Below are 13,475 nucleotides of genomic sequence, written 5' to 3'. Positions count from 1 at the left end.
TACTGACAGCTTGACATGTGTTAGCCTGCATTGTACAGAATACTGACAGCTTGACATGTGTTAGCCTGCATTAACAGAATACTGACAGCTTGACATGTGTTAGCCTGCATTGTACAGAATACTGACAGCTTGACATGTGTTAGCCTGCATTGCGTTACAGGGGCGCAACTTTGTTTTTAGAAGTTGGGGGGGCATAGTTATTATTGTTTTTAAATCGAGTCGGATACCCAGCCTACCCAACCACTCGGAGGCGTCCGCATGGTCCTAAAGTACACCGCTGCCTCGTATTGTATCACATTCCAATGATAAAACTGGTCAAAGATGCGCCCCTGTTGTGTTACATTGTCCATGTTTTACAGTGTTTACTGTAACGTCACGTCTCCACTTACGACAGGTAGGGTTTGATGGCCACATCCAGGCTGGTCTCTGATTCCAGAGGGTAGGCACAGGAGAAAGGCACGCTCACGGGTCGGCTGAAGGACACGTCGGGGACGTGGTAGATGAATAAACTGTTGGAAAAGATGGCGTCCGTTCCGTTTGTCTGGTGAAAGGGGGAAAAGGGAAGAAGATTAGAAGCCAGGAGAGGACCTCTCACCAGTTCTCACAATAATATCACTCTTGGACTATTTCAGTTCATCTGTTCATCATTTTCTGTTGATGGCAACATGTCTCTCTAGCCCGAGTCCCGTCTCTTTATCTCAAATTCCATTTGTTGCCACTCCTTGTCATTGCCAAAGAGACTTGGCTTTCGGCGATCTCGATGCTCAGTGTCCTGTCGTATTTACGGCGCAGTTGCTGATTGGTAGTTGGAAAAAACATTGATATTTTCCATGACAACGTTACGGAACATGAGGTGAGCGCAAATCTGGCACAATATAGAATAAGAATCTTATGAGCAACAACAAACAGCCGTTACGACCTGCTGCTGTAATTACCTTGTGAGAAGGCAGTGTCTATGATAACAGGATGAACAGGCAGTGTCTATGATAACAGGGTGAGAAGGCAGTGTCTATGATAACGGGGTGAGAAGGCAGTGTCTATGATAACGGGGTGAACAGGCAGTGTCTATGATAACGGGGTGAACAGGCAGTGTCTATGATAACGGGGTGAACAGGCAGTGTCTATGATAACGGGGTGAACAGGCAGTGTCTATGATAACGGGGTGAGAAGGCAGTGTCTATGATAACGGGGTGAACAGGCAGTGTCTATGATAACGGGGTGAACAGGCAGTGTCTATGATAACGGGGTGAGAAGGCAGTGTCTATGATAACGGGGTGAGAAGGCAGTGTCTATGATAACGGGGTGAACAGGCAGTGTCTATGATAACGGGGTGAACAGGCAGTGTCTATGATAACGGGGTGAGAAGGCAGTGTCTATGATAACGGGGTGAGAAGGCAGTGTCTATGATAACGGGGTGAACAGGCAGTGTCTATGATAACGGGGTGAGAAGGCAGTGTCTATGATAACGGGGTGAGAAGGCAGTGTCTATGATAACGGGGTGAGAAGGCAGTGTCTATGATAACGGGGTGAGAAGGCAGTGTCTATGATAACGGGGTGAACAGGCAGTGTCTATGATAACGGGGTGAGAAGGCAGTGTCTATGATAACGGGGTGAACAGGCAGTGTCTATGATAACGGGGTGAACAGGCAGTGTCTATGATAACGGGGTGAACAGGCAGTGTCTATGATAACGGGGTGAGAAGGCAGTGTCTATGATAACGGGGTGAGAAGGCAGTGTCTATGATAACGGGGTGAACAGGCAGTGTCTATGATAACGGGGTGAGAAGGCAGTGTCTATGATAACGGGGTGAACAGGCAGTGTCTATGATAACGGGGTGAGAAGGCAGTGTCTATGATAACGGGGTGAGAAGGCAGTGTCTATGATAACGGGGTGAACAGGCAGTGTCTATGATAACGGGGTGAGAAGGCAGTGTCTATGATAACGGGTGAACAGGCAGTGTCTATGATAACGGGGTGAACAGGCAGTGTCTATGATAACGGGGTGAACAGGCAGTGTCTATGATAACGGGGTGAACAGGCAGTGTCTATGATAACGGGGTGAACAGGCAGTGTCTATGATAACGGGGTGAGAAGGCAGTGTCTATGATAACGGGGTGAACAGGCAGTGTCTATGATAATGGGGTGAACAGGCAGTGTCTATGATAACGGGGTGAACAGGCAGTGTCTATGATAACGGGGTGAACAGGCAGTGTCTATGATAACGGGGTGAACAGGCAGTGTCTATGATAACGGGGTGAACAGGCAGTGTCTATGATAACGGGGTGAACAGGCAGTGTCTATGATAACGGGGTGAACAGGCAGTGTCTATGATAACGGGGTGAACAGGCAGTGTCTATGATAACGGGGTGAACAGGCAGTGTCTATGATAACGGGGTGAACAGGCAGTGTCTATGATAACGGGGTGAACAGGCAGTGTCTATGATAACGGGGTGAGAAGGCAGTGTCTATGATAACGGGGTGAACAGGCAGTGTCTATGATAACGGGGTGAACAGGCAGTGTCTATGATAACGGGGTGAACAGGCAGTGTCTATGATAACGGGGTGAACAGGCAGTGTCTATGATAACGGGGTGAACAGGCAGTGTCTATGATAACGGGGTGAACAGGCAGTGTCTATGATAACGGGGTGAACAGGCAGTGTCTATGATAACGGGGTGAACAGGCAGTGTCTATGATAACGGGGTGAGAAGGCAGTGTCTATGATAACGGGGTGAGAAGGCAGTGTCTATGATAACGGGGTGAACAGGCAGTGTCTATGATAACGGGGTGAGAAGGCAGTGTCTATGATAACGGGGTGAACAGGCAGTGTCTATGATAACGGGGTGAACAGGCAGTGTCTATGATAACGGGGTGAGAAGGCAGTGTCTATGATAACGGGGTGAACAGGCAGTGTCTATGATAACGGGGTGAACAGGCAGTGTCTATGATAACGGGGTGAACAGGCAGTGTCTATGATAACGGGGTGAACAGGCAGTGTCTATGATAACGGGGTGAACAGGCAGTGTCTATGATAACGGGGTGAACAGGCAGTGTCTATGATAACGGGGTGAACAGGCAGTGTCTATGATAACGGGGTGAACAGGCAGTGTCTATGATAACGGGTGAACAGGCAGTGTCTATGATAACGGGGTGAACAGGCAGTGTCTATGATAACGGGGTGAACAGGCAGTGTCTATGATAACGGGGTGAACAGGCAGTGTCTATGATAACGGGGTGAACAGGCAGTGTCTATGATAACGGGGTGAACAGGCAGTGTCTATGATAACGGGGTGAACAGGCAGTGTCTATGATAACGGGGTGAGAAGGCAGTGTCTATGATAACGGGGTGAGAAGGCAGTGTCTATGATAACGGGGTTAGAAGGCAGTGTCTATGATAACGGGGTGAGAAGGCAGTGTCTATGATAACGGGGTGAACAGGCAGTGTCTATGATAACGGGGTGAACAGGCAGTGTCTATGATAACGGGGTGAACAGGCAGTGTCTATGATAACGGGGTGAACAGGCAGTGTCTATGATAACGGGGTGAACAGGCAGTGTCTATGATAACGGGGTGAACAGGCAGTGTCTATGATAACGGGGTGAACAGGCAGTGTCTATGATAACGGGGTGAACAGGCAGTGTCTATGATAACGGGGTGAGAAGGCAGTGTCTATGATAACGGGGTGAGAAGGCAGTGTCTATGATAACGGGGTGAACAGGCAGTGTCTATGATAACGGGGTGAGAAGGCAGTGTCTATGATAACGGGGTGAGAAGGCAGTGTCTATGATAACGGGGTGAGAAGGCAGTGTCTATGATAACGGGGTTAGAAGGCAGTGTCTATGATAACGGGGTTAGAAGGCAGTGTCTATGATAACGGGGTGAGAAGGCAGTGTCTATGATAACGGGGTGAGAAGGCAGTGTCTATGATAACGGGGTGAACAGGCAGTGTCTATGATAACGGGGTGAACAGGCAGTGTCTATGATAACGGGGTGAACAGGCAGTGTCTATGATAACGGGGTGAACAGGCAGTGTCTATGATAACGGGGTGAACAGGCAGTGTCTATGATAATGGGGTGAACAGGCAGTGTCTATGATAACGGGGTGAACAGGCAGTGTCTATGATAACGGGGTGAACAGGCAGTGTCTATGATAACGGGGTGAACAGGCAGTGTCTATGATAACGGGGTGAACAGGCAGTGTCTATGATAACGGGGTGAACAGGCAGTGTCTATGATAACGGGGTGAGAAGGCAGTGTCTATGATAACGGGTGAGAAGGCAGTGTCTATGATAACGGGGTGAGAAGGCAGTGTCTATGATAACGGGGTGAGAAGGCAGTGTCTATGATAACGGGGTGAGAAGGCAGTGTCTATGATAACGGGGTGAACAGGCAGTGTCTATGATAACGGGGTGAACAGGCAGTGTCTATGATAACGGGGTGAACAGGCAGTGTCTATGATAACGGGGTGAGAAGGCAGTGTCTATGATAACGGGGTGAGAAGGCAGTGTCTATGATAACGGGGTGAACAGGCAGTGTCTATGATAACGGGGTGAGAAGGCAGTGTCTATGATAACGGGGTGAGAAGGCAGTGTCTATGATAACGGGGTGAGAAGGCAGTGTCTATGATAACGGGGTGAGAAGGCAGTGTCTATGATAACGGGGTGAACAGGCAGTGTCTATGATAACGGGGTGAACAGGCAGTGTCTATGATAATGGGGTGAACAGGCAGTGTCTATGATAACGGGGTGAGAAGGCAGTGTCTATGATAACGGGGTGAACAGGCAGTGTCTATGATAACGGGGTGAACAGGCAGTGTCTATGATAATGGGGTGAACAGGCAGTGTCTATGATAACGGGGTGAACAGGCAGTGTCTATGATAACGGGGTGAGAAGGCAGTGTCTATGATAACGGGGTGAACAGGCAGTGTCTATGATAACGGGGTGAACAGGCAGTGTCTATGATAACGGGGTGAGAAGGCAGTGTCTATGATAACGGGGTGAACAGGCAGTGTCTATGATAACGGGGTGAGAAGGCAGTGTCTATGATAACAGGGTGAGAAGGCAGTGTCTATGATAACGGGGTGAACAGGCAGTGTCTATGATAACGGGGTGAACAGGCAGTGTCTATGATAATGGGGTGAGAAGGCAGTGTCTATGATAACGGGGTGAACAGGCAGTGTCTATGATAACGGGGTGAACAGGCAGTGTCTATGATAACGGGGTGAACAGGCAGTGTCTATGATAACGGGGTGAACAGGCAGTGTCTATGATAACGGGGTGAGAAGGCAGTGTCTATGATAACGGGGTGAACAGGCAGTGTCTATGATAACGGGGTGAACAGGCAGTGTCTATGATAACGGGGTGAACAGGCAGTGTCTATGATAACGGGGTGAGAAGGCAGTGTCTATGATAACGGGGTGAACAGGCAGTGTCTATGATAACGGGGTGAACAGGCAGTGTCTATGATAACGGGGTGAACAGGCAGTGTCTATGATAACGGGGTGAGAAGGCAGTGTCTATGATAACGGGGTGAACAGGCAGTGTCTATGATAACGGGGTGAACAGGCAGTGTCTATGATAACGGGGTGAACAGGCAGTGTCTATGATAACGGGGTGAACAGGCAGTGTCTATGATAACGGGTGAACAGGCAGTGTCTATGATAACGGGGTGAACAGGCAGTGTCTATGATAACGGGGTGAACAGGCAGTGTCTATGATAATGGGGTGAACAGGCAGTGTCTATGATAACGGGGTGAGAAGGCAGTGTCTATGATAACGGGGTGAACAGGCAGTGTCTATGATAACGGGGTGAACAGGCAGTGTCTATGATAACGGGGTGAAAGGCAGTGTCTATGATAACGGGGTGAACAGGCAGTGTCTATGATAACGGGGTGAACAGGCAGTGTCTATGATAACGGGGTGAACAGGCAGTGTCTATGATAACGGGGTGAACAGGCAGTGTCTATGATAACGGGGTGAACAGGCAGTGTCTATGATAACGGGGTGAGAAGGCAGTGTCTATGATAACGGGGTGAACAGGCAGTGTCTATGATAACGGGGTTAGAAGGCAGTGTCTATGATAACGGGGTGAAAGGCAGTGTCTATGATAACGGGGTGAACAGGCAGTGTCTATGATAACGGGGTGAACAGGCAGTGTCTATGATAACGGGGTGAACAGGCAGTGTCTATGATAACGGGGTGAACAGGCAGTGTCTATGATAACGGGGTGAGAAGGCAGTGTCTATGATAACGGGGTGAACAGGCAGTGTCTATGATAACGGGGTGAACAGGCAGTGTCTATGATAACGGGGTTAGAAGGCAGTGTCTATGATAACGGGGTGAGAAGGCAGTGTCTATGATAACGGGGTGAGAAGGCAGTGTCTATGATAACGGGGTGAACAGGCAGTGTCTATGATAACGGGGTTAGAAGGCAGTGTCTATGATAACGGGGTGAGAAGGCAGTGTCTATGATAACGGGGTGAGAAGGCAGTGTCTATGATAACGGGGTGAACAGGCAGTGTCTATGATAACGGGGTGAACAGGCAGTGTCTATGATAACGGGGTGAACAGGCAGTGTCTATGATAACGGGGTGAACAGGCAGTGTCTATGATAATGGGGTGAACAGGCAGTGTCTATGATAACGGGGTGAACAGGCAGTGTCTATGATAACGGGGTGAACAGGCAGTGTCTATGATAACGGGGTGAACAGGCAGTGTCTATGATAACGGGGTGAACAGGCAGTGTCTATGATAACGGGGTTAACAGGCAGTGTCTATGATAATGGGGTGAGAAGGCAGTGTCTATGATAACGGGGTGAACAGGCAGTGTCTATGATAACGGGGTGAACAGGCAGTGTCTATGATAATGGGGTGAGAAGGCAGTGTCTATGATAACGGGGTGAACAGGCAGTGTCTATGATAACGGGGTGAACAGGCAGTGTCTATGATAATGGGGTGAGAAGGCAGTGTCTATGATAACGGGGTGAACAGGCAGTGTCTATGATAACGGGGTGAACAGGCAGTGTCTATGATAACGGGGTGAACAGGCAGTGTCTATGATAACGGGGTGAGAAGGCAGTGTCTATGATAACGGGGTGAACAGGCAGTGTCTATGATAATGGGGTGAAAGGCAGTGTCTATGATAACGGGGTGAACAGGCAGTGTCTATGATAACGGGGTGAACAGGCAGTGTCTATGATAACGGGGTGAACAGGCAGTGTCTATGATAACGGGGTGAACAGGCAGTGTCTATGATAACGGGTGAACAGGCAGTGTCTATGATAACGGGGTGAACAGGCAGTGTCTATGATAACGGGGTGAACAGGCAGTGTCTATGATAACGGGGTGAACAGGCAGTGTCTATGATAACGGGGTGAACAGGCAGTGTCTATGATAACGGGGTGAGAAGGCAGTGTCTATGATAACGGGGTGAGAAGGCAGTGTCTATGATAACGGGGTGAACAGGCAGTGTCTATGATAACGGGGTGAGAAGGCAGTGTCTATGATAACGGGGTGAGAAGGCAGTGTCTATGATAACGGGGTGAACAGGCAGTGTCTATGATAACGGGGTGAACAGGCAGTGTCTATGATAACGGGGTGAACAGGCAGTGTCTATGATAACGGGGTGAACAGGCAGTGTCTATGATAACGGGGTGAACAGGCAGTGTCTATGATAACGGGGTGAACAGGCAGTGTCTATGATAACGGGGTGAACAGGCAGTGTCTATGATAACGGGGTGAACAGGCAGTGTCTATGATAACGGGGTGAACAGGCAGTGTCTATGATAACGGGGTGAACAGGCAGTGTCTATGATAACGGGGTGAACAGGCAGTGTCTATGATAACGGGGTGAACAGGCAGTGTCTATGATAACGGGGTGAGAAGGCAGTGTCTATGATAACGGGGTGAACAGGCAGTGTCTATGATAACGGGGTGAACAGGCAGTGTCTATGATAACGGGGTGAACAGGCAGTGTCTATGATAACGGGGTGAACAGGCAGTGTCTATGATAACGGGGTGAACAGGCAGTGTCTATGATAACGGGGTGAACAGGCAGTGTCTATGATAACGGGGTGAACAGGCAGTGTCTATGATAACGGGGTGAACAGGCAGTGTCTATGATAACGGGGTGAGAAGGCAGTGTCTATGATAACGGGGTGAGAAGGCAGTGTCTATGATAACGGGGTGAACAGGCAGTGTCTATGATAACGGGGTGAACAGGCAGTGTCTATGATAACGGGGTGAACAGGCAGTGTCTATGATAACGGGGTGAACAGGCAGTGTCTATGATAATGGGGTGAGAAGGCAGTGTCTATGATAACGGGGTGAACAGGCAGTGTCTATGATAACGGGGTGAGAAGGCAGTGTCTATGATAACGGGGTGAACAGGCAGTGTCTATGATAACGGGGTGAACAGGCAGTGTCTATGATAACAGGGTGAGAAGGCAGTGTCTATGATAACGGGGTGAAAGGCAGTGTCTATGATAACGGGGTGAACAGGCAGTGTCTATGATAACGGGGTGAACAGGCAGTGTCTATGATAACGGGGTTAACAGGCAGTGTCTATGATAACGGGGTGAACAGGCAGTGTCTATGATAACGGGGTGAACAGGCAGTGTCTATGATAACGGGGTGAACAGGCAGTGTCTATGATAATGGGGTGAACAGGCAGTGTCTATGATAACGGGGTGAACAGGCAGTGTCTATGATAACTATGGGGTGAGAAGGCAGTGTCTATGATAACGGGGTGAACAGGCAGTGTCTATGATAACGGGGTGAACAGGCAGTGTCTATGATAACAGGGTGAGAAGGCAGTGTCTATGATAACGGGGTGAACAGGCAGTGTCTATGATAACGGGGTGAACAGGCAGTGTCTATGAACAGGCAGTGTCTATGATAACGGGGTGAACAGGCAGTGTCTATGATAACGGGGTGAACAGGCAGTGTCTATGATAACGGGGTGAACAGGCAGTGTCTATGATAACGGGGTGAACAGGCAGTGTCTATGATAACGGGGTGAACAGGCAGTGTCTATGATAACGGGGTGAACAGGCAGTGTCTATGATAACGGGGTGAACAGGCAGTGTCTATGATAATGGGGTGAACAGGCAGTGTCTATGATAATGGGGTGAACAGGCAGTGTCTATGATAACGGGGTGAACAGGCAGTGTCTATGATAACAGAAGGCAGTGTCTATGATAACGGGGTGAACAGGCAGTGTCTATGATAACGGGGTGAACAGGCAGTGTCTATGATAACGGGGTGAACAGGCAGTGTCTATGATAACGGGGTGAACAGGCAGTGTCTATGATAACGGGGTGAACAGGCAGTGTCTATGATAACAGGGTGTGAACAGGCAGTGTCTATGATAACGGGGTGAACAGGCAGTGTCTATGATAACGGGGTGAACAGGCAGTGTCTATGATAACGGGTGAACAGGCAGTGTCTATGATAACGGGGTGAACAGGCAGTGTCTATGATAACGGGGTGAACAGGCAGTGTCTATGATAACGGGGTGAACAGGCAGTGTCTATGATAACTGAACAGGCAGTGTCTATGATAACGGGGTGAACAGGCAGTGTCTATGATAACGGGGTGAACAGGCAGTGTCTATGATAACAGGGCAGTGTCTATGATAACGGGGTGAACAGGCAGTGTCTATGATAACAGGCAGTGGATAACGTGAACAGGCAGTGTCTATGATAACGGGGTGAACAGGCAGTGTCTATGATAACGTGAACAGGCAGTGTCTATGATAACAGGGGTGAACAGGCAGTGTCTATGATAACGGGGTGAACAGGCAGTGTCTATGATAACGGGGTGAACAGGCAGTGTCTATGATAACAGGGTGAACAGGCAGTGTCTATGATAACGGGGTGAACAGGCAGTGTCTATGATAACGGGGTGAACAGGCAGTGTCTATGATAACAGGGTGAACAGGCAGTGTCTATGATAACGGGGTGAACAGGCAGTGTCTATGATAACGGGGTGAACAGGCAGTGTCTATGATAACGGGGTGAACAGGCAGTGTCTATGATAACGGGCAGTGTCTAACAGGCAGTGTCTATGATAACGGGGTGAACAGGCAGTGTCTATGATAACAGGGTGAACAGGCAGTGTCTATGATAACAGGGTGAACAGGCAGTGTCTATGATAACGGGGTGAACAGGCAGTGTCTATGATAACGGGGTGAACAGGCAGTGTCTATGATAACGGGGTGAACAGGCAGTGTCTATGATAACAGGGTGAACAGGCAGTGTCTATGATAACGGGGTGAACAGGCAGTGTCTATGATAACGGGGTGAACAGGCAGTGTCTATGATAACGGGGTGAACAGGCAGTGTCTATGATAACGGGGTGAACAGGCAGTGTCTATGATAACGGGGTGAACAGGCAGTGTCTATGATAACGGGGTGAACAGGCAGTGTCTATGATAACAGGGTGAACAGGCAGTGTCTATGATAACGGGGTGAACAGGCAGTGTCTATGATAACGGGGTGAACAGGCAGTGTCTATGATAACGGGGTGAACAGGCAGTGTCTATGATAACGGGGTGAACAGGCAGTGTCTATGATAACGGGGTGAACAGGCAGTGTCTATGATAACGGGGTGAACAGGCAGTGTCTATGATAACGGGGTGAACAGGCAGTGTCTATGATAACGGGAGAAGGCAGTGAACAGGCAGTGTCTATGATAACGGGGTGAACAGGCAGTGTCTATGATAACGGGGTGAACAGGCAGTGTCTATGATAACAGGCAGGCAGTGTCTATGATAATGGGGTGAACAGGCAGTGTCTATGATAACGGGGTGAACAGGCAGTGTCTATGATAACGGGGTGAACAGGCAGTGTCTATGATAATGGGGTGAACAGGCAGTGTCTATGATAACAACAGGCAGTGTCTATGATAACGGTGAACAGGCAGTGTCTATGATAACGGGGTGAACAGGCAGTGTCTATGATAACGGGGTGAACAGGCAGTGTCTATGATAACGGGGTGAACAGGCAGTGTCTATGATAACGGGGTGAACAGGCAGTGTCTATGATAACGGGGTGAACAGGCAGTGTCTATGATAACGGGGTGAACAGGCAGTGTCTATGATAACGGGGTGAACAGGCAGTGTCTATGATAACGGGGTGAACAGGCAGTGTCTATGATAACGGGGTGAACAGGCAGTGTCTATGATAACGGGGTGAACAGGCAGTGTCTATGATAACGGGGTGAACAGGCAGTGTCTATGATAACGGGGTGAACAGGCAGTTGCTCGGGTGGTTGTTGGCCTTGATGATCTTTTGGCCTTCCTGTGACATCGGGTGCTGTAGGTGTTCTGGAAGGCAGGTCTTTTGTGATACAGTGCGACAGGATGCTCTCGAATGTGCATCTGTAAAAGTATGTGAGTGTTTCTTCAGACTTCTGAGGTTGAAGAGGCACTGTTGTGCCTTCTTCACCATGCTGTCTGTGTGGGTGGACCATTTCAGTTTGTCTGTGATGTGTTCGCCAAGGAACATAAAACTTTCCACCTTCTCCAATACTGTCCCATTGATGTGGATGCTCCCTCTGCTGTTTCCTGAAGTGTACCATCATCTCCTTTGTTTTGTTGACGTTGAGTGAGAGGTTATTTTCCTGACACCACACTCCGAGGGCCCTCACCTCCTCCCTGTAGACTGTCTCGTCGTTGTAGGTAATCAAGCCTACCACTGTCGTCTGTAAACTTGATGATTGAGTTGGAGGCGTGCATGGCCATGCAGTCATGGGTGAACAGGGAGTACAGGAGAGGGCTGAGCACGCACCCTTGTGGGGCCCCAGTGTTGAGAATCAGTGAAGTGGAGGTGTTGTTTCCTACCCTCACCACCTGGAGGCGGCCCGTCAGAAAATCCAGGACCCAGTTGCACAGGGTGGAGTTAAATGCTGAGCTGTAGTCAATGAACAGCATTCTTACATAGGTATTCCTCTTGTCCAGATAGGATAGGGCAGTGTGCAGTGTGATGGCGGTAAGCAAATTGTTTTGGGTCGGCCTCTGGGGTAAGATCCCATGTCCAGGGTGGAGGTCTGCTATTCCTGGGAAAGTGGTATTCCTGGTCGTACTGTAGGGAAGTGGTATTCCTGGTCGTACTGTAGGGAAGTGGTATTCCTGGTCGTACTGTAGGGAAGTGGTATTCCTGGTCGTACTGTAGGGAAGTGGTATTCCTGGTCGTACTGTAGGGAAGTGGTATTCCTGGATGTACTGTAGGGAAGTGGTATTCCTGGTCGTACTGTAGGAAGTGGTATTCCTGGTCGTACTGTAGGAAGTGGTATTCCTGGTGGTATTCCTGGTCTTACTGTAGGGAAGTGGTATTCCTGGTCGTACTGTAGGGAAGTGGTATTCCTGGTCGTACTGTAGGGAAGTGGTATTCCTGGTCGTACTGTAGGGAAGTGGTATTCCTGGTCGTACTGTAGGGAAGTGGTATTCCTGGTCGTACTGTAGGGAAGTGGTATTCCTGGTCTTACTGTAGGGAAGTGGTATTCCTGGTCGTACTGTAGGGAAGTGGTATTCCTGGTCGTACTGTAGGAAGTGGTATTCCTGGTCGTACTGTAGGGAAGTGGTATTCCTGGTCGTACTGTAGGGAAGTGGTATTCCTGGTCGTACTGTAGGGAAGTGGTATTCCTGGTCGTACTGTAGGGAAGTGGTATTCCTGGTCGTACTGTAGGGAAGTGGTATTCCTGGTTGTACTGTAGGGAAGTGGTATTCCTGGTCGTACTGTAGGGAAGTGGTATTCCTGGTCGTACTGTAGGAATTCCTGGTGGTATATTCCTGGTCTTACTGTAGGGAAGTGGTATTCCTGGTCGTACTGTAGGGAAGTGGTATTCCTGGTCTTACTGTAGGAAGTGGTATTCCTGGTCGTACTGTAGGGAAGTGGTATTCCTGGTCGTACTGTAGGAAGTGGTATTCCTGGTCGTACTGTAGGGAAGTGGTATTCCTGGTCGTACTGTAGGGAAGTGGTATTCCTGGTGGTATTCTGTAGGGAAGTGGTATTCCTGGTCGTACTGTAGGGAAGTGGTATTCCTGGTCTTACTGTAGGGAAGTGGTATTCCTGGTCGTACTGTAGGGAAGTGGTATTCCTGGTCGTACTGTAGGGAAGTGGTATTCTGGTCGTACTGTAGGGAAGTGGTATTCCTGGTCGTACTGTAGGGAAGTGGTATTCCTGGTCGTACTGTAGGAAGTGGTATTCCTGGTCGTACTGTAGGAAGTGGTATTCCTGGTCGTACTGTAGGGAAGTGGTATTCCTGGTTGTACTGTAGGGCAGTGGTATTCCTGCACAATCCAGGTGTGGAAAGCTCTAGGATATTTATTTTATTTTATTTGACCTTTATTTAACTAGGAAGTCAGTTTAAGAACAAATTCTTATTTACAAAGACGGCCTACCGGGGAACATTGGGTTAACTGCCTTGTTCGGGGCAGAATGACAGATTTGTACCTTGTCAGCTCTGTGATTCGATC

General features: G+C 49.1%; 1 protein-coding gene across 1 annotated transcript in view; it reads right to left on the bottom strand.

Annotated features, from left to right (window-relative positions):
• Positions 1–365: 365 nt before the first annotated feature.
• Positions 366–13,475, bottom strand: part of LOC127931957 (uncharacterized) — a 41,036-nt gene continuing 27,926 nt past the window's right edge. The window contains exon 18 of the mRNA XM_052526114.1: positions 366–541. Coding sequence (XP_052382074.1) covers positions 386–541 — 156 coding nt within the window. The 3' untranslated portion in view covers positions 366–385. The remainder of the gene's footprint in view (positions 542–13,475) is intronic.

Source organism: Oncorhynchus keta, chromosome 10 (assembly GCF_023373465.1).
Source record: "Oncorhynchus keta strain PuntledgeMale-10-30-2019 chromosome 10, Oket_V2, whole genome shotgun sequence".
In the NCBI taxonomy this organism is placed as follows: Eukaryota; Metazoa; Chordata; class Actinopteri; order Salmoniformes; family Salmonidae; genus Oncorhynchus; species Oncorhynchus keta.
The sequence above is the reverse complement of the archived record's forward strand: the minus strand, read 5'-3'. Positions and strand labels throughout refer to the sequence as shown.